General features: G+C 37.9%; 1 protein-coding gene across 1 annotated transcript in view; it reads right to left on the minus strand.

The window, feature by feature from the left end:
• ESR1 (estrogen receptor 1) overlaps positions 1–27,022 on the minus strand; it is a 306,468-nt gene that overhangs the window by 36,063 nt on the left and 243,383 nt on the right. The window contains 1 exon segment of the mRNA XM_020986619.2: positions 12,097–12,230. Coding sequence (XP_020842278.2) covers positions 12,097–12,230 — 134 coding nt within the window.

The raw sequence follows: 27,022 nt of genomic DNA on the forward strand, positions 1-27,022 counted from the left end.
TTCTATCAGAGGACAGGTGGACCAGTATATGGAAAAACATTTGCCACTGACAGTCAGCTGATCCCAGTCTGTGGATAAGAGGATATATGCATGCCTGGTTTAAGGCATAAGACAGTGAACTTTGTGACCATTCTGTACTTTGACTCCCAAAGTAGAGTAAAGCCTTAGGATACTTAACTTTTCTTCTATAATTTAAAAACAGAGCTAATATTAATCTAATACCATGAGAGAATGGCCTAGCATGAAGTTAGCCAAGTGGTCCTTTAAATCTAGATATGGGGAGAATAAGGAACCTGATACTATTTGGAAACCACTCAGCATAGTTTCAGTAGTTCTGCTCCCAGAAACACACTTAACTAATTGATCAAAACCAATTGATTAATCAACAAGCACTAATTAAACATCTACTATGTACCAGGTGTTATACTAGACATCAAGGATACAAAAATGAAGAATGAAACAAGGAGCTTATATTCTATGCTAGATTATAAATTCCTCATTAGACTGTAAGTTTCCTGGGGACAGAAAATGTCTTATTTTACCTTTGTATTCACAAAACCCAACACTACCTTCTATAGCATTAAAGTGCCAAGCACTTAAATTAATGTTCTCTAGGTTGAAGAAAAAATCCCAGTTATTAATCTCACAGTATGGAGTTTCCTTTCATTTGAGCAAGGTGAAAGAGATTTTCAAACCTTTCAGAAGTGATGAGCTTCTTGCTTTAACCACTTTCCCCAAAATATCCCTCCAGGAAGCAATAGCTACCTAATATGATCCAGGGCATCTGAGGCCATATCCAAGGCTTTCCAAATTCCTTAGCAACACTAAAGGAGTTCAGAGAGAAGGTATGGGGGGAGTCAGGATCATCTCCCAAATTCAAGCCTGGCTGCCATACTGTTGGTAGTAAAGAATTTCAGAATGACAGAACTTCAGAGTTGCGAGGGGCCTCGTTAACCATCAACCATCAAGTCACTACAGGCACTAGCAGACCTCATTCAAACCATTTTATTTTTAACCTTAATTCTAAATCAGATTGTGTTTCTCATAGTGAGTTTCTGGAGAAGGAAACTAAGTTAAGACTGTTAGGTTGAGAATTGAAGGCAAGGATTTGATTAAGATCATGGAGCAAATTGTCAAAGCAAAGATTTGAGTATCTGGTTTAATTCTTACAGAGCTGTGCCATGGAGGAGGAATAAAACGATTGTCAAGTGTTGAATAAATATGAAGTGCCATTTAAATAGAAAATAATGACAAGAAGTTCTGTCCTTGGAGAGGAAGTTTGGTGTGACAAAAAGCTCAAGTGATAACAACATTAAAAAAATTTCTCCACTTGGACAATAGCAGTCCAAGCTGACAATGTGTCCATTTGCAAGTTCTAAGTAAGCCCTGCTCCTGCTAGAAGTCTCAAACTGATGAGAATTAACCATCCTCCATGAGCGATGATGAGCCGCAGCTGAACCATGTTTATAGTCAGTGTGCTTTAAAAAATGTTCTTTGGTCTAAATATAGGGGCATTTTGAATCATTGCCTTATTACAAAAGCTCAAAAATATAAATGCTCTAAGTAATTGGTCTAATAATGCAGAGGGAGGGCAAAAAGTACAACTTTGGAGAGAGGAAATATTCTTTGTGATGAAAGCTGGTTATAATTAAACAATAAACACAATGCTGCTTTTTGCCAGAATCTGGCCTGTCATGAACATGAATAAAAACCAAAAATAGATTTTATCAGCCCAGTATCTCATGTTTTCAGCCAGGTAGCAAGATGACATGATTGGCTCTGTTAGTAAAGGGAAATGGGAAAACGCATATAAGTCTAAGAACTGCCACTTCATTCATTGAGAACTGCATTTACCATGAGTTAACAGAACATGGCCCCAGCTTTGGGGTATGAAAATTATTCATGGCCATGAAACTAAGAGAAGGCCAACAAATAGATATGAAAAGAAGCAAATTAGCTGGCGTTTTATGGTTATTTATTCTCATCAGCAATCACAATGGAGTCCTTTGGTCATCTCCCTAGAGGCTCTTCTGAAACAAGATGTCTCCATGTAAATGCTAAGACATATACATATATAAATCAAGATATATATATATATATATATATATATATATATATATATATATATATATATATATATATATATATATGTGTGTGTGTGTATATATATATATGTATATATATATACACATATATATATATGCACAAATAATCATGAAGATAAATATGTTCAATGAGTGGCTGATTATTAACACCAAGAAAGATATGAAACACATGCTTGCCAAAGACTTTTTTTTTAATTGTCCTAAAGAATGTTTGGCCCAAAATCCAAAGTAAAACAGAATCTCTTAAGATGCACCTGTCTACAGCAAACATTGCACTGATTGAATTGAGGTCCAGAAGTCACTGCAGGACTCCATCACTGAGATCCAAATTCATTCAAAAAAGATCAGACATCTACACAGGAAAAACCAAGTGGACGAAGAATGTTTATTGCCCATAATCTGTAATTGGATGGAATTATCCCACTGAGTTAATTTATCAATACATATATCTCGGATAGTTACTTACACTACTTATATGGACAAAAAATCAGGTCCAGAACTGAATAGGAGAAGGAAAGTAGGCAGGATTTTACTCGTTGTAATGGGTACAATATACAGTGCTTTCAACAAACCTAAGTTGCTCTCAGTTAGATGTTAAAATGTTTGCAAAGCACTTTTCAAACCAAAAAGCACTGTATAAAAATTACTGTTGTTGTTGTTATATTTTAACATAAACTTTATCCCTTGCATTACCTATATTTCAGCTTCTGAATCTCATTTAGACTCATCTAGTTCTGAATCTGTTCCCTAGAATCCACTATTCATAATTGTTTCAACCTTTGAGTCTCCACATTCAACAGCCACCTCCATCTGAATCTCCAAGTCACCCTTGTTTGCTTTCCAAGGACAACCAAGGTAAGTGCTATTATAGTCCACATTCCACATACGAAGAAAATGAGACTGAGGAGTTGAGTGACTTGGCCAGGGTCATCCAACTAGTCTGAGACAATATTCAAACTCAAGATTTCCTGACTCTAAAACCAGCACTCTATCTACTACACCACCACCTGGCTGCTTAGTAGTGTTCTTTATTATCTACTCTGACTCTAAGAATCTAGAATACTCTCAAAGTACTTGGCAGCTCAATCAACACCAGATGTACTGAGCAGTATTTTTCATGAGGTTCAACTCTGTTATTATTTATAGTATTAAAGGATTGTAGCTCTAAAACTAGAAGGAAACACTGCCCATCTAGTCCAACACTTTCATTTTACATATGAGAAAACTGAGGTCCATAGAGGTTAAGTGACTTGTCCAAGGTCACACAGATACAAATGGCAAAGCAACCTGAACCCTCTGACTCCAAAGCCATTGCTCTTTCCACTAGTCCCTCTCTATGCTCCTGGACAAAATAATTTGGGCACAGATGCACTGCTTCTAAAATCTGAATGATGACATCTAATGTAGCAGCCACCCTGGACTTCCCTCTCACGAACTTTTCAGTCACTAAGCCCACTATGAAATTATAGAGCTAATATAAAAGCAAGATGCTACACTCAAGTTCCACCAATTACCTTTCAAATGGTGAAGATGCCTGCACTCAAGAAAGTGTTGGTCTCAGATAAACTCTCACATCTATTATGCTATCTATGCCTCCCTCCTAGCAAATTGTGATAGGTAGCTTTCTATCTGCACCAAAACAGCCCAGCGCTGGTTAACAAAAGCTTGCTCAAGGCCTTACAAAGAGTCAACCATGACTTTTTGAGTCTGCAACAAATATGTCCAGTCACGTGAAGTGTGTTAGCCAAGACTGAATGGTCTAACAAGCAGGCCTGCTGTAATCTCTACCAACTTCCCTCTGATCCTGGATGAGGCCAACACTAGATTTCATCTTAAACTTTCCCCTATCCAATGACGCCATCTTGGTGGTGGCTTAACTACTTCTTCTTATGTGCTGGAACTCCCAACAAAGACCAAGGTTAACTAATCTATTCCTGAAGGACCTTTATGGCTTCACCATCTTTTGTCTCTTGCTTCTGATTGGGCTACACAGTCTATTTCACACTTCTTGACTTTATTATATATGGCCTTTCAAATACAGATACACTATTCCTTTAATCAATCATTTATTCAATGAGATTACAAAAAGAGGCAAAAGGCCATTCCTGTCCTTAAGAAGCCTACAATCTAATGGGAGAGACAACACATAAACAATATATACAATGCAAGCTATATGTAGGATAAATAGGAAATTTATATTTACAAAATTTATTTATAAATAGGAAAAAAAGACGGAAAGCACTGGAATTAAGAGGGGTTTAGGGATGGCTTCTTCTAGAAGGTAGGATTTTAGTTAGGACTTAAAGGAAGCCAGGGAGATGTGTAGCCAGAGTGGAGGAGGGAGAGTTCCAGGTATGGGTGATAGCCAGAAAAAATGCCTGGAGCCAAGAGATGGAGTGTCTTATTTGTGGACTAGCCTGAGGCCTGAGTCACTGGATCAAAGAGTATGTATTGGGGAGTAAGGTATAAGAAGACTGGAAAGGTAGGAGGGAGTTTATGAAGGCTTTGAATGCTAAACAGAGCATTTTGTATTTGATCTTGGAGCAATAGGGAGCCATTGGAGTTTACTGAGTAGGGGTTGGGAGTGGAATGACATAATCAGACCTGCATTTGAGAGAAATCACTTTAGTGGCTGAATGAAGAATAAATTCAAGTGGGAAAGACTTAAGGCAGGCTGACCTACCAGCAAGCTCTTGAAATAGTCAAGGGTGATGAGGTCCTGCACTAAAGTGGCAGCAGTGTCAGAGAAGACAAGGAGGTATATTTGAGAGATGTTGCAAAGGCAAAATTGGTGGGCTTTGGCAACAGCTTAGATATAAGGTAAGGAATGAAAAAGAGTAAAGAATCCAGGATGACTCCTAGGTTGAGAGTCTGCTGGACTGGGATGATGCTGTTGACCTCTACAGTAATAGGGAAGGTAGGAGGGGGTGAGGGTTTAGGAGGAAAGACAATTAATTCTCTTTTGGACATATTGAGTTTATGATGTCTGTGAGACGTTCAATTTGAGATGTGTGAAAGGCAGTTGGAGATGTGAGTTTGGAGGTCAGCAGAGAGATTGAAGCAGCAAGATAGATTTGAGAATTATCAGCAAAGAGATGGTATTTAAATCCATGGAAGCTGATGAGATCACCAAGTGAAATAATACAGAAGGAGAACAGAAGAAAGTTCAGGGGATAGGCATAAAGAGTACACAAATTGAATCCAGGAACATTATCTCTGGGCTATACCACCTGCTATTAAGCTGATTAGGCTGCCCCACTACCTGGAATTCACTCTTTTATATGAATGATGGATTCCAAACAAGGAGTTTTCCTTCAATCACCCTATACACTGCAGTTTCCAGGTAATCATTGAATAACTGAGAGAATACCAGGATAACTTGTGCCTCACTCTACAAGCCACAGAGTATAATACAAACATGGTGTCTAAACATCATTTTTGCTTCAAGGAACCCTTGTAAACTGAGGTCCAAGTTCAACTTTTCTCTTATTGTTTCCATACCAAAAAACATTCCTAGAATTGGCAGATATGGCAATAGACGCAGTCTCCATCTATTGGCTTACCAGCTGGACCTGTCCACTTTATTTAATATTTATTCCATATTCTATCAGGTTTTCCAGCAATAAACTCAAGACCAGAACCTCTATCCACTATCACAGAAAAACAAGAAGTTTTTTTTAGGCTACCTCTGACTTATGGATATGATAAGAGTAATTCTAATATTTTGTAGAATGATTGTGGTTTGGAACTTTGAAGAGGACGCAGGAGTTAGCATATACTGTTTATGCCCCAGAATTGGTAAATCTTTCCCCATGGACCCAAGGCAGAGGGAGGTGATATAAAAGGGGAAGAATGGTGGACATGCCAATGGCTTAATGGAGGTGGCTGAGTCTAAAGGTGGCTTTGCAGTTCTTCTCAGGGAAAACAAGTTGCTGTAATAAAAAGACCAAAGCTTGGAGAAATCAGGTTGCATCAGATGTATGATCAACTCCCTGGCTTCTTAGTCTCATCCAAACTCTTTCAGCTCTGAATCTTTGCCCGGAATCCACGGCTTCTTGCCCATCTCAGCCTTTCAATCTTGGCATGCTGCTGGGGACCTGGACTGGCTTTTCAGTTTACATTTTCTTTTTTCAGCTCAGACCATGGCTGCTCAGCTCCAGGAAGGTCTGGTCTTTCCCTGAGTCCTAGCTATTGGCTAGTAGCCATCTGTTGTGTCTATTTGTAGGATGCCGTACTAAGGAATGTCCTCATTTTCTAGATATGGAAATATGCCTACGATCTTTTTTCTCACTACTATATTTACCATTATATAGAGAAGAGAAGAGAGAGGGGTGAGAGAGGGAGGAAGAAAAAGGAGAGAGAAAGAGAGAGAGAGAGAGGGAGAGAGAGAGAGAGAGAGAGAGAGAGAGAGAGAGAGAGAGAGAGAGAGAGAGAGAGAGATTGAGATTCATCAAACAGAATCACAAAATCTGTGAATTGGAAGGAATTTTTGTGATCATGACATCCATACAGGAATAGGAATTCCCTTTATGATATCCCTGAAACACAGCCATCCAGCCTCTGGATGAAGACTTTCAGTTGATAAAGAAAAAATCACATCTTGTGTTAGTCCATTCCACTTTTAGAAAGCTCCAGTTGTTAGGCGATTTTTCTCAGTCTGAAGCTACTACTTATTGCCACTTTACTCATTGCTCCTAGTTCTGCCCTTTGAGACTAGGCAGAACAAGTTCTTTCATATAACAGCTTTTCAAATACTTGAAGATAGCTATCATTTCCTGATAATACCCCTCTCATGCATGCATACATGTATACACACACACACACACACACATTTTGCATTGTTATCCAGCCCATTTTGTCTACACCATTTTGTTCACAAAGAAAGACTCAACTCCCTTCCTAAAAACTGGGTGTTCTAGATCTAAGGCAGCCCTATGATCCAACATTCCAAAAATGCTACTTCAAAAATAAGGTTAGTTTTGCCTGATTTGACCTTGATGAAGCCAAGGGCTTCTAAATAATTGCACCTCCCTTTCCAAATCATCAGAATAATTTTCAGGCTTATGCAATAGAAGAATAAATGGAGAGCAGAAATCTAGGAAAGAAGAATATAATGTCTCTGGCAAGCATGAGACATCATGCTTACTGGGATAGAATAGCCCTCAGAGCTAATATCAGTCAACTAACATTTATTATGTATCTGTTATGTGCCAGGCACTGTGCTAAGGACTGGTGGTCTTAGGTCACCTAAAGGAAATAGCAATGTCCAGAACTAGGCAGATGAGAGTCTCACTATATTCAACCCTAGTCAGATAACTTCTAAAATACTATATTAGATTCTAGGTACCACCTTTTGATAGGAACACTGATACACTGAGACTATCCAGATGATAAAGAACCTTGAGATCATGCCACATTAGGATTGTTTGAAAGAACCAGAGGGATTTAGCTTGGAGAAGAAAAGACTTGGGGAGAGAAGCAGGATAGTTCTCTTCAAATTTAAAGGACTAAAACATGGAAGTGGAGTTGTTTTGTTCTACATGACCTCTGTGGGCAGAACCAGGAGCAAGTGGTAAAAGTGGCAAAGAGGAAATTTTACTCTTGATATCAGCAACAACCCAGCAAGTACAGCAGTTCCATGGTAGACTTGGGCTGCCTTGGGAAATAGTGTTTCACAAAGGCTGAAAGATCCCTTATCAAGTAAGTTGTACAGAGAAATTTTGTTCAATTGCATGTTAAACTAGGTATCCTCTGAGGTCCCTTCCAACTCTGAGATTCAGTGCTTCCATGTAGTTTTAGAAAAAGGTCTCATACTCAAATGGATCAGTGATCCACAGATTTGGAAACTCCATCTAACAATACACATCACAACCCAGTCATGCCTGATTAAGTCTGTTTTCCAAGGGACCATCCTAGAATTATGGAGGGGCTCATCACTAGGAGGCAGGCCCATCAATAAGCTGACCTTCTGGTATTGAACTTTTTTTTTTACCATAGTAAGCCATAAAAGAAAGAAAAGTAAAATCATTTTCAGATTCAAAAAATCAACCTCACAAGGACACAATAGGAGAAGCTTAGCTTGATAGAAGTTTATCTGAAAAACATGTAGAGATTGTAGGGAAGTGTGAAATCAAATAAGTCAACAGTGTGATATTGCAGCCAAAAGAAAAAGTTAACATAACCTTAGTCTGTTTCTGGCAGAGGTACTAAGGATTGGGGAGGTAATGAGAGTCCCACTGGTTTCTGATCTGATCAGACCACTGTTGTAGTGCTAGATACTGATTTTAAGAGAGACATTGATAATCTGGAAAGTATCTGGGGGGGGGTGAAAAGGATGGTTAGGAGGCTCAAAGTCATGCCATATGAGGATATAATGAATAACTGGAAACAATATACAGAAGATTCAAAGGGATCAATTTAGGGGTGCCATTAGAATAGGCTTCAGTGGTTTCCTATTATATCTAGGGTCATATAGAAACTCACTTATTTGATATTTAAAGCCCTTCACAGTTTGGCTCCAATTTCCCTTCCCCTCATTTTATGTATCTCTCTGCTTCATACACCTTATAGTATAGACTAACAAACATTCTTGCTATTTCTCAGACGTAACATTCCATCTCTGTGCTTTTTCTGCTCCATCCCCCATGTGAAAAATATGCTTCCTCCTCTCCTCCACCTACTAAAATCCCTATTTCCCTTCAAAATCTAGCTGAAGTACCACCTTCTACAAAAGATCTTTCCTCATCCTCCCGGCAGCTAGTACCTTCTTCCTTTAAAATTTTACATCTCTCATATATACTGGTGAAAGTATATGTTGTCTTCCTTGATAGAATGTAAGCATCTTGAAGGCAGGGCCTATTTCACTTTTGTCTTTGCATCTAGCACTTCACACACAGTAGCACTTTAATAAATGCTTGTTAATTAATTGACTTACTGACTTTCTAACAAGTACAGCTATCTAAAAATATCTAGGCCATTTTAGGAGGGGTTAATTTCTTACTTACTGGAAGTCAGTGAACATACCTCAGACCTAATCAGGAAAAACTTTGTCTTTAGTAATGAGGTGGAAAAGTGAAGGGTTGGGTCACTCTGTGGGCAAAACTTAGATTTTTGAGAGTGGGGTAATGAATTAAATTATTTTCCCTATAGCACATTCAAGTCGTGATGAATATCATGGGTTCTTACCCTGACTGCTAAACCCAGCCCCACTGCGGTGGGATTTGAAGGATCTGCTTGCCTTTCTGGGAAGCTATTTGAGGAGATCTCTTCTCCTCTGACCTAAACTGAGAGCCAACGTAAATAAAGCAAAACGAAATTCTCAGACAGTGGCAACTCAAGGAGAAATCGGAGCCTGTTACATTTTGAGTGCGTGGGTGGTTGAGCAGCATGTTCAGGCCCTAATTTCCTGTTTTCTTCCTCTCCCTTGTGGTTTCTTACAGGTATGCCTATAGGAACCACTGGCTACTCAGATCCATCTCGGGTTCCATTCTTTAGTGTTCCTGGATCAGACCCCTGACCTCCTCAGACCACTGACCTCATCAAAACAAATGCCTGGCTTTGTTTGGTTGGTTTTGTAATTTTCCATTTCTGCAGGTGAGAAAATCAGTGTTGACATGATTATCCCAACCTTTCATTGACTGGCTTTCTTTCCTCTGCAAAGGGGTCCTACACCATGTAGTTGCCTGTGTGATTCAGATACTTATTCTCCGTGACCTCTGTTTTCAAGGAACAGCATAAGGCACTCAGAACAGTTCTGGGTAGAAAATCTGCTCTTTGAAGTCACAGCTCGATTTTGTACTGGTGAAGTTTACTTAATTTTCTACAGGGCTAGAGAGACAGATACTGTTTTGTTATTGAGCTAGTGAAACTGCAGCACTGTCCTTGATAGGGGAGACAAGCCATCGCCTTGGTACTTCAGGGATTTTTTTTTTAATCATGTCAATGTATCTCAAAAGCAGGCTTTCAATCCCCCTGGAGGACTGCAAGGGGAGCTCATAGGTGGTACAACTTTTACTGAGTGGCATCAAACATAAGAGCAATGACTAGATAACTGGGTAAAGCTCTAGCAAGAATGAAGAAAGCTTAACTGGTATGCGAAGACAGCAGAATTAACTCCAGATCTGGTTATGGGCACTGATTCTGAGTTTACCAGACCTTTTTCTTTGACATGGGCCTTTTTTAAAAAATAAAAGGCAAAGGATTGCTTTTTTAAAAATCTAGACTTTCTGTGGTTCCAAAACCAATACAATTTGATCTGCTGATTACAAATGACTTATTTTCTTACTCACCATTAGAATAAAATGAAAGGAAAACCTTTCATGCAAACAAAACATCAGTGTAGGCAAAAGACAAGACTGATTTTGATCCATTCTTTTTGATTCCCCAAGATCAGAATATAAGCTACCATTGATTATCCAGTCGCAGCTAATTTCACTTCCTATCTGAGTATTATTTCCTGGTTAAGGAGGGGAAGGGAGAGAGAAAGCCCAACACTTGAAAAAAAACCTGCTTTCACTGAAGTTAGCCAGATTGCCCACTCAGAACCCATCAGTATTTGCCAGGCTCTCCATCTAAGAAGGAGCAGGTTCAAGACCTGGCACTGTCTAGCCGAATGGCACTGCTCCCAGAACTCTCATCCCACTAAAAAGCAATTGTGGGATCTGGACCCTTCACTATGCAGGACAAATGATCAAAATGAAAAGCACAATGTATGTGAGTGGAACCAGAAACTTGAATCAAATGGTAATCACTTCCTTAGTATAGACTAGATTTTTTTTTTTACCCAAGTAACTTTGGTCCAGTATTTCATGCCTTAGCTAAGGTAATAGTACAGATTTCATTTATCAGTTGATAAGTGAATGTGATTACCATGATAACCATTGAGTAATGCAGGCTACTAGAATTGGCGGTGAGAAGTGGAAAATTATTTTGTTTCCATTCTAAAACGGCTCACGGGAGATGGGAAGGGATTGATATTGATCGGAAAGATATAAAACATGACAAAAGATGTCAAGTTGGAGAGAACTAGATGTACATTCTTTATGGCTTTATGAATGAGATCATACCAGATACATAGACTTTGGCAAATAGGGCAAAAAATTAGTTGATTTAGGATTTAGGAAACCCAAAGCAAAAAATTACTGAGGTGTTCGGGGGGGTAGAATACATGCATAACCAATAGACTTTTTTTTATGTTAAACTTTATAACTAATGGTTGATTTTCATATTCTAGAGGTTGTCATTCTTCCTAGTGCTTACATCCAAAGATCAGGATTTGAGAGGAGCCTAGACACTAATTTGGGCTGAGCTGTAGATTCCATTTGTGTTACCTAGAGTGACTCTTTATATATCAGCCAGTCTCAGCATTAAAAAAAAAAAAATTTAAAAAATTAAAAAAAACAGATGCCACTCTTAGCTAAGCTTTCTAAAATGAATAAATAGGAGGGGAAAATGGAATTAGACTCCATGGACAAAATGAAAAACACTCCTTTTAGCTGGACCAATTTACTGCATTCCAGTGTTTTAGGCTCTGGTTCCTTCTAGTTTCCTTCTGTTTCTAGTCCAGCTATGCTTCTCATCCTGTCATTTTGGAGCAAGAGTGTTGTCACTCTCAAATATGCTCCTCTCTTTATGACTGAGAGCTAGCAATGGTCCATCATCTCCTAATGGGATCATCAACTCTGCACTTTGCAAAAGTATATGTGATGTGTACCCATAAAAACATTTGTTGATGGTTGAAAAAGGCAGCAATCTTTCTGAAAAAAAAAAAAAAGGAATCTGTTTTCTTTGGTACTTCAATACCTATTTGACAACTTGGATCTGACCAGTACAACTTCAATTTCTTTGAGTAAATTAGAATAAGAAGCAGTTGGCTGCTTCTTTCAATTTGTACCACTTTCCCCCTTCAAGTACTATGTCTGGTTGAAAAATCCAACAAAGACAACTGTCATCCTGAAACTTTTCATTCTCTATTCCAATGTCATCAACTCACCAGAATTAAGTAAGATGATGGACTTGAGGCACACAAACTCTTCCTCCTGGAGATTCATCTTTCGAAAGCGAGAGGATGTAGCCAGCAACATGTCAAAGATCTCCACTATCCCTTCCACACATTTCCCCTGGTTCCTGTGAAAACAAAAATAGAGCTAATGGATGGGTCTATATACACAGAAGTGAACTGAATTCAAACCTGTGATAGGAGTCTTTGATCCATTTCTTTCCTAAGTATAAATCATTTGAGTAAAAGAAGGCAAAGCACCTACAAATCTTCTTGCCATGTATGTGTGTGTGTGTATGTATATGTATATATGTGTATGTACGTATGTATATATATATATATATATTATATATATTCAAATCTTAGAAAAATATTAATGTAAGGGAGAGTATAAAGGAGGTGAGTTACAACAACCCTTGTTTGAATTAGGGATCTTTCCTAAACAAAATAAGAGAGAACAATGGAGTTATAGAAAATAACCTGGTAAGAGTGTGTACAATTTGCTAATATTACAAGCCATTGACCATAGGATATAGGTAACTAATGATCAGTCCTGCAACTTATGGCCTAAATAAAGAACCTACTGGTCCCACTCTGGGTCAGTCAGATGTAGGACTAAAGTATGGAGCTTTGAAGGACTTCCTCTTCACCATTTTCCTCATGCTGCTCTCCAAATACAAGAGGAAGAAGAGATTTCTCTCTATACATTAGCAGTATTGTCTTAGGACAGAGCACCAATGCCATAGGAGACATACACTCACACACAGTCTTAGAGATGGAGACGATGACATTTTTTTTCTTAAACTACAATTTTAGAGGCCATTGAGTCCAATCCCCTCATTTCATAGATGAGGAAACTGGGGCCCAGAGATGTTAAGTGATTTGCCCAGCATTATACAGCTTAGTAACTACCTTGTCCAAGGTCACACAGATAGTAAGTTGTAAAAACAGGCAAGCTGTGTGATCATGAGTAAGAAAAACCAACAAAGTGGCTATCATGTGCCAAGCATTGTGCTAAGTGTTAGGGATTCAAAGAAAGGCAAAAAGACAGTCTGTCCTCTCAAGGAACGTGTGGTCTAATGGGGGAGACAACAAAAATGTGTATGTGCAAAAAAAGAGACATTGATAAATGAGATAAATTTAGAGGAAATTTAGATTATGATAAATGAGATAAATTTAGAGGAAAGGCATGTGCATTGATGGGGATGAGGAAAGTCTCCATACAAAAGGTGGGATTTTAGCTGAGACCTAAAAGAAATCAGAGAAGCCTGGAGATGGAGATGAGGGAGGAGAGAATTCCAGGAATGAGGGACAGTCAGTGAAAAAGCCAAGGATGGAGAGAATGAAGTATGTCTTCTACAAGGCACAGCAAGGAGGACAGCATCACTGGATCATAGAGAGCATGAAGGATAATAAGGTGTCAGAAGACTGGGAAGGCAGGAAGAGGCCAGGTTAGGAAGGAATTTAAAAGTCAAACGAAAGATTTTATATTTGATCTTAGAGGTAACAGGAAGTCACTGAAGTTTACTGAGATGGGCATTGGGATGTGACAGACCTGTGGTTTAAGAAGATTGATTTGACCTCAGTGGAAGATGGAGTAGAAAAAGCTCAGATTTGAGTCTGGGAGGTGAACTAGAATGTGTTCGGTGATAAGGCTCAGTGCTAGGGTGTTGGCAATACCATAAAAGGGAGGCAGGATCTATACAAAACATACTCTGAAGATAGGATTGACAGGACTTGGCAACAGATTGGATTGTAGGGAGAGGTTTGTGATAAAGAGTAAGAAGTGGAAGATGACACAGAGGTTGCAAGCCTGTGTGACTGGGGGAACATAGTGCTCTCAACAGTAATAGGGAAGTTAGGAAGAGGGGGATAGCTTGAAGGGAAAGAGAGTGAGTTCAGTTTTAGACATGCTGAGTTTGAGATGTTTTGGGGACATATAGTTTGAGTTGTCCAATAGGTAGTTGGAGACACAAGACTAGAGGTTAGGAGAAAGGTTAGGGCTGGATAAATGGATATGGGAATCATTAGCATAGGGATGGTAATCCATGTGAGTTGGTAAAATAGTATAGAGTGAAGTGAATGAAATAGAATAGAAAGGAAAAATGAAGAGGATCCAGGACAGAGCCTAGGGAGACAAGGAGTGTGACCTGGATGAAGACACAGCAAAGGAGACTGTAAAGAAGCAGGCAGACAGGTTGGAGGAGAATCAGGAGAGAGTGCAGTGTCATGAAAACCTAGAGACAAGAATGTATCAAGAAGAGGATGATCAATGGTGTCAATGGACACAGAGAGATCAGGAAAGATGATGATTAAGAAGAGGTCATTAGCTTTGAAAATTATTGATAATTTTGGAGAGAGGATTTTCAATTGAACAATGAGATCAGAAATTAAACTGCAGAGTTAAGAGAATAAGAAGAAAGGAGGTTGAGGCACTAATTGTACATGACTTTCTCAAGGAGTTTAGCCACAAAACGGAGGAGAGACATGCAGCATTAGCTAGCAGAGATGGACAGATAAAATGAGGGTTTTTTGGAGGATGAGGGAGACATGGAAATGTTTTTGGGCAATAGTGAAACAACCAGTAGAAAGGGAAAGGTTGAAAAGTAGTGAGAAAATAGAGGTGATAGGGTGAGTAGTCTTCTGGAGAAGAAAGGACAAAATGGGGTCATTTGTTCATGTCTTGGCAAGAGGATAGTGACTTTTTCATATGAGATGGGAATGAAGGAAGATATAGAGGCAGAAAATATATGAGAAGTGTGTGAGAGGAGAAGAGGGAGCTCTTGGCAAATGGCCTTAATTTTTCAGTATAATATGAAATGAGGTTCTCATTGAGAGATGGGGTAGAGAAAGGCATAGAAGGTTTGAGGAGGGATGCAAAGGTTTGTTAAGGCTGATGTGGTGAATGGAATAGTGAATTAATTGGGGAGGTGTAAAAAGATCACCTCAGTTTCCCCAAGCACCTGAGATTATAAATTGCTGAGTAGGTTTTGATCTGCATTGGTTTTAAAAAAAAGTTTCCACCTTGAGAGTTCCTCTATACCAATGAAAATTACAGATTTGGTCCATAAAAGAGAATGATACACCACCAAAAATTATACAAAAACAATAGAATACTAGCTTTCCTTAAACTATAGCTAATAAAAATGTTTATGGCTTAAGAAGAAAGGATTGTACTAGGAAGATTTGGTTTGCTTCTCATAGCCCAGTTCTAGATGTCTTGAACCAGCGATTTCAGTGTGTAGTGCATATCAATCCATTTTTGCCTTCAATTTTTAAAATTTAGATTTTTAAGTACTAAATTTTTTCCAGGTAATTCAGTCTAGGTGTGGTTTCTTCCCTGAAATTGCCAAAAAAGTTTCTTAACTCTGCATTTTGTCTTGACTATAAAGCTGAATGCATGCATTAAAAGGGGGGAGGAGGGGTGAATCTCTGAGGCACTGATATGCTGAGCAATGTAAGAAAATATCCAATAGATGGTCACTCAGTAAAGATGGTCACTCTGAATAGTGGCCTTTTGTGTTGAGAGATCAAACAACAAAGCTGATTTTTTTTAAGTATCAATTTTTCTTTCTAGTGGACAAAAAATAAACAAGGATGGAGAAAATGTTTGGAGAATGAAGCTTTAAAAATAACAACTCATAGCCAAAATAGAGAAATGTTCCTTTCTCAGTATAAAGTCTCTGTTTACTTAACAGACTGTACACCGGCAGGCGAGGGAGTTTAAGTGTAGGAGGAAACCATCATTCACCTGCTGTGAGCAAAAGTTCAGTTTAGAAACTGAGAAAGTAGTATCTTAATAACCATCCTTTCTTCTGATCCCTTTTGAATATTTTGTCATTTTCCCCATGAGAAGCTATTTTCTTTCATTTTCTTCTAACAAGTTGGTTTTCCCAAGTCTTCTTCCTTTTTGTTTTTCATAGGATTTATTTCTAAGAAGGTTTGGCACATGTTAAGTACCCACAGTGAAAAGAAATCTTTTGAAACACATGAAAAGGGCAAGTAGTCTGTGCTCTGAAGCATGTCTCCATGCTAAAACCTCTGGGCTCTGGGCTCTGGCCTTATCCCTTGTTCTATTGTCCCCAAGTATTTCAATGACTTGAACAAAGACTTCTTAAAATCTGCCATGTGCTGTACATCTGTGGTAGAAGCTTGGGATACAAAGGTAAAAAAAAATAACATAGTCCTTGTCTTTAGAGAGTTTGCAATATAGTGGAATGGGGGAGGAGAATGTTAGACAGATACACATATGACTATTATTTCAGTTAGAATTCACCAAGTGTGCAGAGAGGTCAAAAAGAGAGGAATGGGAGATGGAGAGGGTGGGGTCACTTCTATTTGGAGGGATGAGTACACACAGTATCATGGATCCAGACCCGGAATGGAACTGAAACACCATATAGACCAATCCCCTCATTTTACAGGTGAGGAATTTAGGCCTGGAGAACTAAAATGACTTGTCAAAGGTCACACAAGCCAATCCCAGCAGAACCAAGACTTGAATCCCAGTTGTCCTCTGGTCCCTTCAATCTACTCATGGTCACTATAGTTCAGCAAATAGTGTACTTAACCAAGGAAGATGCTATCCACCTCCAGAAAAAGAGTTGACAAATAGAAATATGTATAGTATGGTCTTATATATCTGTATGTGTGTATAGATAGACATAGATACATGTATATATGCATATGTATGTATATACACATACACACATATACATATATATGTATGTTTAATTGTAGGCTTCTCTAGGGCAGGGTGGGGTGGGAAGGAGAAAACAATTATAAAGTACACAGCAGAGAACAAAAGAAAACTTGGAAGAAAAGCTGGGTAGTTTTGAAAACAATGTGTAATATTTATTATACAGGTTTTCAAAAAAAGGAAACCGTTCAAAATAGAAATTTACTGTTTTATATTCAGTCTTCTCTTTATGTTGTGCTGCATACATGGGAATTTTTTTTCTCATTTTGCTTAAGTTTAAAATGAATTTTAAAACTTTTTAAAAATTTGAAGAAAGCTATCCATGGATTTAGAAAATCTGTGGGTCTTGAGAATAGCATTCAGTGCCTTGGAGCCATAATTTGCTAAATTGTCACAATAGCTTAAAAGCAGCTATATGGTGCAATGGATAAAGTTCTAGTCCTGGAATCTAGGAGACCTGAGTTCAAATGTGACCATAGTCACTGACCAGCTGTGTGACCATGGCAAGTCACTTAACTTCTAGTTGTTTCCTCAACTGTAGAATGGAGATAATAATAGCACCTACCTTGCAGGGTTGTTGTGAGGGTCAAATAAAATAACTTACCATAGGACAGGGCATGGCACATAATAAGACCTATATGTTAGGCGTTATGAGTGATAATGGTAGATAAACCATTTCATCTCTGCTTCTTAAATTAGACCCACTATATCACTAGGCAAAGTTCCAAATGAGTAAAAGACCCAACCAACCAAGTCCTTGTCTTCTCTCCAAGGTGTTTTCCTTCTCTAAAAGGGATATACTCTAAAGATACGAGTCATCTTAGTGTTCAACCATTAGTAGCCTTGCTGAGTCAAGTGGTTCCACTGAATAGCGCCTGCAGGCCCTTCTCCATCATCTCTGGGGATGCTTGACACACAAAGTGATAAAAAAAATGGATATGTAAGCCTGTGAGAGGCTGATACACTTAACCTGTCTTGTAGAGAGCCATGCACCTTTGGAGGGCTCAATAAATACCTGTTTGATACAGCAAAATTGCCTAGCTCTACCGAGGTACCTAGAAAATATATATTACAGCAGCCAGAACTTCCTTTTTTCGAAAATCCACTGATTTAATATCCAACCTCCATTACAAGACTCAAATAAGAATAAAGTATTTAACAGGGTGTTAGATAAAATGATTTAATCAAGAGCGTTGGAAAGGAGGCGATTACTGAGGAACTTGAGATAACAATACTATAAGAAGACTAGATCTGTCTCAACTTAGGAGGTGCTTCTGAGGCTGTGAAACACATGGGGACCAAAAAAACAAGATTTATTTTTGAAGGAAACACAGTTTCAGTCATAGATCAGAAGAACAGAGGTTTACCAAGCAGCCCCAGCCTCTAACTCCTACTGTGAGACGTGACAGTCTGGAATGATTAACTCGTCCAAGTATTTTATCAGTCTGGTTTTCAGAGACTCTCAAAATCCCCTTGTGGGGGAATCTTGTTCTACTACTTATGCTCTCAAATGTAGTTGATTTGTCCTTAAGTGAAGGTAGAACACCCAAAGAACAGAATTTGAAGGATCATTCCCTCTTGGCACGTACTAAAAGTTTCTCCTCTACAGAAAGCAAGTCAGTGTGTCTGTTTTTCAGAAGCACTCAGGTACCTATTACTCTGTATGGAATATCAAAAGCTCCAGAAAGGGTTTGCGGATGACACCTGTACTTATGTCTCTTGGAAAATGTATCTTACAAAAAGATAAATGAGGACATTAGACATCAATTCTTTGTGTAAAAGGAATTTAGTAAACAGGAGGATGAGAAAAACTGAGAAGCTAGACAACTTATACAATCTGAATTAAAAAAATGCTGCAAATATTTGTGGTTATGGTGCTATATAAAATCTACCCATTTTCAAGGCTACCAGCTCTTTGGAGCAAACACTTCACCCTTCTCCATTCTTATTCCTCCCTATCACTACCATTAATAAATAATGGTATCATAAATAGTTGCATGATTAAAAGAATTACATATATAGCTTGCTGAAATATAATATTAGCTATGTGACTTTCAGCAAGTTACTTAACCTCTCTAGGCTTCAGTTTTTCTCTCTATAAAATCAGGGTTATGGATGATATTCTGGTATCTTATACTTCTATTCAGACAAAGAAGCATAGAAAAGAGGATAGTATGGCAGAACAAATCGTGGGGACATCTATTTATACTTTAGAGGTCATCAAGTCCAATCCCTTACTTTATGGATAAGGAAATAGACACAGAGAGTTAAACCCAGAGTCACACAGCTGAAATAGTTTCAACTCAATTCTTCCTGAACCCAAGTCCAACACCCTATTTTTTTTACTAGTCTGTAAATTCTCCATGATTTAATTAAAATGAGAGTAACCCTATAATACAATGTATTATTACAGGTTGCCAAATTTAAATAGCTGTAGTTTAAAGCTAGTCTCAATTTCATCAGTTTTAGTACCTCTATCATAATCCCTTCACCCACTTGTAACCAATTTCAAGCCTCGCTGTGGTTAAGTGATTGGTACACAGTTAGTGCCTATTAAATACCTGTTGACTTCACTTGTTTAAAAAAAAAAAAGGATAACCTGAAACCAGTCATTTGTTGACAAGCTTCTCAAAACTTATCCAGGCTCGTCTCAGGTGGCAGACAAATGGTCATCCCATACCCCAGGCCTTTCCAAAATGGTGAAATCTACCAGGAGTTACACTCTTCTGATGTAGCCATGGAGAACCCAGAGTCACTTACGAGAGAGAAGCTGTTTGTGAAGGCTATAGAGGAGAAGCCAACTGATCATGAGCTTTCTGTGTAACTCTTTCTTCTTACACTGATCCCTATGGCTTTAGTGGGTAGCTTGAGGAAGAGAGATGCTATAAGAGTAGGGGCTTCTGCCACCTAGATCACTTCACTATACTCAATGTAGCCAAGCAGCTACTGTTGCTGAAGCCTTTCTGGAATTATGCCAGGGAGCAACCACCTAGTCAGCTAGTTCATCAATAAGTATTTATCAAGTGCCAAGCCCTGAAATCTCAGACTTACCTGTTCTTGGCACCTACAAAAAGTTTCTCCTCTAGAGAGAGCAAGTCAATTTGTCTTGTTTTTTTTTTTAGAATTATTCAGCTCCCTATTATTCTGTATGAGTTATCAAAAGCTCTAAGAAGGACGTGAAGATTGCACTTCTTACACAACTTGTAAAATACATCTTAATGTAAAATGGCCAGTAAAGAAATCTTAGGTCTTGGCTAAGAGAACAAGGTAACAGGACTGTACTTGCAGGTGCGGTATAGTAGAAAGACTATAGGTCTTAGAAACACAAGATTTGGGCCCAATCATTAACTCCAATACTTAGTAGCTTTACTTACTCAGGTAAGCGGCAATTACTCTCAGCCTCCATTTCCTCATCTATAAAATGGTTCTAATAATGTTTGTACTTCATTCATCTCAAGATTGTTATAAGGAAAACAATCAATAAACTTTAAAGGATTATATAAATGTGGTCTTCTCTAACTCAAGTGCAGTTTCTTTTCTTTTCTTTTTAGGATAGAGGAAACCTGATCATGTTTTGAGGGAGAAGTCAGTGCAAGAAGAGAGAAAGTGAACATGAGGGGAAGAATGAGAAAAAGAGGACAGTGGAAAAAGTAGCTTCTGGAGGAGGTAGGAGGGGAGAAGATCAAGAGCACACGTAGAAATTACCTTTAGAAAAGACGGAGGAAACTCCTTCCTCTGGTACATGAAGAAATTAAGAGAGAATAGGTAAAAGCTTGGTAATTTAGAAGAGCTGTGAGTGTCTTGATGTATACAGTTGTTTTGAGATGAGATCATTTGCCAAGATTGAAGGAGGGTGAGTATGTGACTATATAGGTTTGAGGAGGTTAGAAAAAGCTATCAACAAACATCATAGGAATATCTATAGGGAATTAATCTCTATAGATTAATATTAATAATAGATTATAATAATATAGATTAATAAAAAATGAATATCCAAATTGTAAAGCAGCAGGGAGGACCAAATTTAAGTCAGATAATATGAAACTGTGGTAGATCACATGGCTGTGTTGATTTATCTAGCAGTAAAGGGTCTTCTGGGAAAAGAAGCAGAACAAGTATAGAGATGGGATTAACATGGTAAACATGGTGAAAGGCAAAGAGATGAGGGTACATAGTATAGTCACATGAAATAAATGGCCATTGGGTCTAGATTGAGTAGGTTAGAGAGTGAAGTCAGAAGATTCCAGGTGAATTGGGAGAATAGAGGAGGATGGAGGCCTTATGGTCCTAATGAGGATGAAGAGTAGGTGGAGTAGGTACAAAATAGTAGGATAAGTGAGAAATAAGATTTGTCAGAATGAGGACCTTGGAATTCTAAATCAAATAGTACATAATACTGGGTAACATTGGGTCCACATTAAAGAGATGATTAGTAAACATGTGAAAAAGAAGTAATTATCATATTGAAGCATCATGGAATAGGTAATGACAGTTACCTTTTCAGGCTGGCTTTTTAGATCAGGGGGATGACGTAGGTATAATTCATCTAGATTTTAACGAAACTTTTAAATAGTCTCTCTTGCTATCACTGTGAATCAGATGCAGATGTGGCCCAAAACAATTAAACACATTTGGAACTGGTTGAATGATGGCACCTAAAGAGCCCTATTAACATCAAGCTGGAGGAAGATCCCTAGTCTACTCTCCCAGGGATTTGTTCCCAGCCTTGTGTTATTAGATATTTTTAATCAATGATTTCAGTGAATGCATAAATGATGAAATTGCAAATGACACAGAGTTGGAAGAAATAGTTAATATATTGGATGACAAAAGTCAGCATCCTAAAGGACAGGCTAAACCATAGTTCCAAATTTAATAAAATGAAATAAAATAGGAAGAAATGTAAAGTCTTATATTTGGGTTAAAAAAAACCCTCAGGCTCAGAGATTTAAAGCTTTTTAATGGTCATTGAGTCCAACTCCCTCATTTTACTGATGAGGAAAATGAGACCCAGTGAGGTGGAGTGACTTGCCAGCAGTAAGTGGAAGAGCTTGGATCCAAAATCAATTTCTCTCATTCTAAAGGCCATGCCCTTTCCACTGGCCTGCACTGCCATCTTTTCGCAAGTACAACACGGAGGTATGTGACTGGATGACATTTCTAAAAAAAAAAAATCTATGGGCTTTAATGAGCTGAAATTTCAATATGATTCAACAATGTAATCTGGTAGTGGTGAAACTAATATGACTTTAGGCTGAATTGAAAAAAGGTACAATGAAGGAAGTGATAGTACCTGTAATAGAAACTGTGCTCTGCCCTGGTGTGACTTCATTTAAAGTAACAGTAGATGATTTGTGATCAAGTCCAATGAAGAGTGAATAACTAGGTCAATTGCTTAGATAAATAAATGAAATTGGGTACATTGGGTTCTTCCTTCTCACACTGAACTTTAAAAGTCCTTTCCTCCAGGAATATTATTCTAAATGACACCCTAATATTGTCAGGATTTTTGAAGTTTAAGAGAGATATTGGTGAATGTAACAACCATGAACTTGATGTTAGAGGATTTTCCAGAATGGTTCAGTCCAACAATGGAAGCTATTTTTCTTTGGTTCCCAACCTTCTCCTATACTGCTGTTTCTTGCCTATTTGTAACAAATCCCCAGTGAGAAGCAGGAGTGTGGAACTCCAAGCTTTACATATTGGGGGGACGTGATATTCAGTTAGCATAAGACAAGTGAGGTGGTCAAAAGAAAACAAAGTAACCAGTAACATTGCTCTCCCAATATAATAATCATATTAGCAGTATTGGTATTAGTATTAGTATTAGTATTAGTATTAGTAGATAGGGAAGCAGAGGACAAGATGGAAGATTTTATCCCAAAATGAAAGATTTTAAGAAAATGCCAGGAGTACCATTTATAGTATATTCTGAGACCACTTATTCTGAGAAAAAAAAGATTTAAAAATCAAGTTGTGTGATTGATTTAGAAGAAGGAAATGTAGTCAAGTAGAAAAGACTTTTGGTCCATTACCCAGAAGAGATTGGCAGTGACAATGAAACCAGTGCTATCTGTATTAAGAGTTTGGGGAGTAAATGTACTGAGCAATTTAAGCAGTATTTTAGAAATGTAAAGTTCTCAGAAGGCACATTCCAAGTCAAGGAGACCTTATTGAAGAGCTTGGGTAGAATACACCTATGGGAATTAATGTTTCTTTCTTGTCGTGGTTTAGCAACATCATGGAATGTATTAAAGAATGAAGTCTCCCTTTAAATTGACTTTTTAATATAAGAAACAGTGCAAATGATGTCCAGCTTGAGTGTCTTCTCTGAATGAAATAACATTTGTTTGCTGAGCAGTGAGAAAAGAAGACTTCCTATGGGCAGTTCCTCACATTGGGAATATGTGTATGATCCTGGGCACATAATTAGATTATAGAATCTAAAATTAGATGAGATAAAAAGTCTGAGACCTACAGAAGGAAAGTAGCTAGCCCACCACAGTCATCCAGCTAATACATCATCAGGTATTTTGTCTCTTTCCATTGCACTAGACTGCCCTCCAGATATGTCCCTCATGTCAGGAATGTGTTCCCTTCTCATCTCTCTGACTCCTGGTTTCTCTGGATTTCTTTAAGTCTCACCCAAAAGCTCACTTTCTGGGGGAAGCCTTTCCTGATCCATCTTAATGGTGGTGCCTCAGTGGGTATATATGTGTGTGTTTATATATACATACATGTATACATGCATGCATACAAGTATATGGTATACATATATGTATATCTGTGTATATGTGTGTGTATTTGGGTATATGTGTGTTTGTATGTAATATACATGCACATATGCATCTGCATGTGTGTGTACATACATTACATGGTTGTTTACATGTTGTTTGTCTCCCTGATTAGAAGGGACAGGTTGTTTTGTTTTTTTTCCCTTTCTTTTCTTCATTAGTACTTATCAGAACTGATACCTAACCATGGTTTTTTGACTAGGTTTAACTCTCTGTACTCCACATCTAGAAAATAAGGGAAATATCAGCCCTATCTACTTCACTGGGAAGGTGCTGCGCATGAAATAATTCTAATGTTCTGAGGATCAAATGAGGTAAGAGGCATAAAATCATTTTCTAAACTGAAGAATGTTACAAAAATAAAACATATCGTCACTAAAAGAAAAATCCCTTTGCTTCATGGACCTCCTCAGCCTAGAAATGTGTTGAAGCTGGTACACATCAATTTCGGGGGTATTTTCGTGCCTATTCCTACTCCAATCCCATTCTAGCCCATGAACCCCTCCTCTACAAAGGTACACCACTCATTTCAAAGACATTTTCTTTCTATTCCTCTCCCATTCAACTGCAAATAGTCACAGGCATGACATAGCCCTTTGCCCCTCAGGGGTTGCTATAAGCCTTCTTTCTAGCAAAGGAATTATAAAGAAGGATTCATGGATAAATCTACTGCTAACTCCAGAAGGACTTTTGGCCTTATTTGTTCCTGCTGGTACAGATGGTTGTAGCAAGAATTACACAGGGAACATTGCTTTGACCTTACCTGAAAGAACTTCTGGGTTTTGGTTCCAAACACAGGGTCACATGATATTAGATTACCTTTATGAGTCTACAGATCACATTGCAAACCACTGGGAAAACAGGAGCCAATCTAGGGAATCCCTACTGCCTATTTTTCTCACATCAGGAGAGTAATGGTCAAAAGATCTGGCTAGCCAAAGAATGTTTTCAAATAGAAGGAGTATACCTTAACCCATGTTCTTGTCCTGTACTTTTCTCTGCTAGTGTCAAGAAAAAAGGTTAGAGTTCAATGCCATAGCAACTTCTCTCAGAATGTGCAAAACACAAACTTCTCCTGAGTTAGAATCCTTTGCCAAAGATAGAGGGAATTCTGCATTGTCACAAAGAGTTTACTTCTTTGTTCAATTTATATGACTAAAATTTCAGAGTAGAATCCACCTTCCTGTAATTCCCAGGGAGAAAAATGGACTAATGGCTGTGTGAGAAATTGCCTACAGAACGCTAAACTGTCCAAATGCATAATGGGAAAAAAAATCAGCTAGTCATCTCCAGATGTTTCAAAGTATCCTGATGCTTGGCTGGACTAGGTAATTGAAAGGAGAACAACGAATGAATCTTACTTTTCATCTAGATATTTGGTCATTGAAAAGATGTAGTTATAGTTTAGTCTTTCCTCCATTAAAAACATAAATTCTAAAAAAGTAAATTCTTCCTCTATTGAAAATAAAATAATTTTTAAAGGGAATTGATCTATATTAAAACAAACAAACAAACAAAAGACAATAATGGTCAATGAAGCTCTTATATCCATCTTTCATAAACCATCTAATAACAAAAAAAGTTAATTAAACCTCCAGGAGAAAATAGTATTAGCTATTATCAAGGGCAATAGACTCCTAGCTGAAATGAAAAGGAAATAAACAAAAGTCCTTTATTTATTTCTTAATAATTCTAGATACCAAAATTTTTCTTATGTACAAACTCACAGTGAGAGGAAAACATTGACAGAAACAGAGAGACAGATACAGGAAGGATAGAAGCAGAAACAAAGACAACATGCAAAATCATATAAGGGGAATGAAAAGAAAGACAGAAAAGGGGGATAAAGGGGATGAGAAGAGGAGGGAGAAGGAAAAGTAGAACAGGAGAAAGGATAGGAGAGGAAAGAGGAGTAAGAAAGGGAAGAGGAAGAAGGTGAAAGATGAGGAGTACAAGGAAAAGGGGAGAAGGAGAAACAGGAGGAGAGGGAAAGTGAGAGACTGCTTACTCTTAAAATGTAGCAACAATGGCTTTAGAAATGTTTGAAGAAAAATAAAGGGGTTTGTTTCTTCCTTGTAAATGAATAATATTCAGGATTCTCTACGGGTAGGGCCAAGATATGCTATTTTAATCCCTTACATTGCAACATGGGAATATTAGCAAACCTAGAAATCCTTGTTTTCTTTTTATTTTTTTTAATTAAAGGAGTTGTAAATGTATTTAGCTTCTAAGTAATAAATATATGTTTCTCCTTATTGGGATGATTGATTACTGTGGTTGGAAAAGCTTTTTAAGCTTTGAAACCCAATAGGGAATACCAGCTGACACAGTCCTGTGCCAAGCCATCAGTTACTCAAGACAGCAAAATGGAAGTGGAAATAACACGAACACTACCTTCCTCCTGTGTCCCAGGAGCGCTTCCCTTTATATCAGGCTGGAATAAGATACACTGTACATGCCATTTTTCATTCTGTAGCCAGTTGTTAAGCTATTCCATGAGAAATGACTCAACTAAAAATAACTCTATAATTCTTAGCTTGAATTATGGGGCAATCTAGTTCTTTTTTTTTCTTCTGAATTCGTCATCTTTGGCTATCATTTCCATTCCTTTCTCCATGACTTATTTTTCTTCTCTTTTCTTGGAAAGATGTCCTTTCTTGCTGTTCACATTTTTACTATCTTTCTCCTTTCTTTCTTCTCTTTTCCTGGAAAGGTGTCTTTTCTTGGTGTTTACATTTTTTATACATTATTTCATACTGTAACTCAATTCAGTCCAACTAGGGAAATATTTTTTAAGTACCTGTTCTATGAAAAGATATCAGAGAAATAATCCTTGTCCTCAAGGAGCTTATGTTCTACTGGAGGTATTTTTTTTAAAAAGGTTCAAAGTCGGGTAAAATCATGGATTTGAGTGAAAGTGGGAGTGGAGAGATCAGACAAAGAAAACGAGGTAGGAGAAAGCACAAACAACTAGGGTATGGAAGCGAATCAAAGAAAAACTTTAAGAAGAAATAGCATCTGAGCTGGCACTTTAAAGTTGATGAATGACTCTAAAAAAGTAAAGATGAAGACAGTATAGGAGAAAGTTTATACAATTGAAGAAAACTGAATATCAAATTCGGATGTCAGTTAGTAGAACAGCTTATCTGAACACAAAGTCAATCAATCAATAAGAATTTAAGCACCTACTATGTGTCAGACATTTTGCTAAACACTGGGGATACAAAAGAAGACAAAAGATAATATATGCCCTCAAGGAGCTTACAATCTAATGTATATGAAAATATAATAGTGTATAAGATGTGTGTAGGAATAATAAAGAAAGGTAGATTGAAGCTGGATTGTGGATGGCCTTAACATGCCATCTTAGGAGGTGACATTTTATCCCAGAGGTAATAGGGAGCCTCTGAAGATTTTTGAACTACAG

This window comes from Phascolarctos cinereus, unplaced genomic scaffold (assembly GCF_003287225.1).
Source record: "Phascolarctos cinereus isolate Bilbo 61053 unplaced genomic scaffold, phaCin_HiC Scaffold_5;HRSCAF=322, whole genome shotgun sequence".
Classification (NCBI taxonomy): Eukaryota; Metazoa; Chordata; class Mammalia; order Diprotodontia; family Phascolarctidae; genus Phascolarctos; species Phascolarctos cinereus.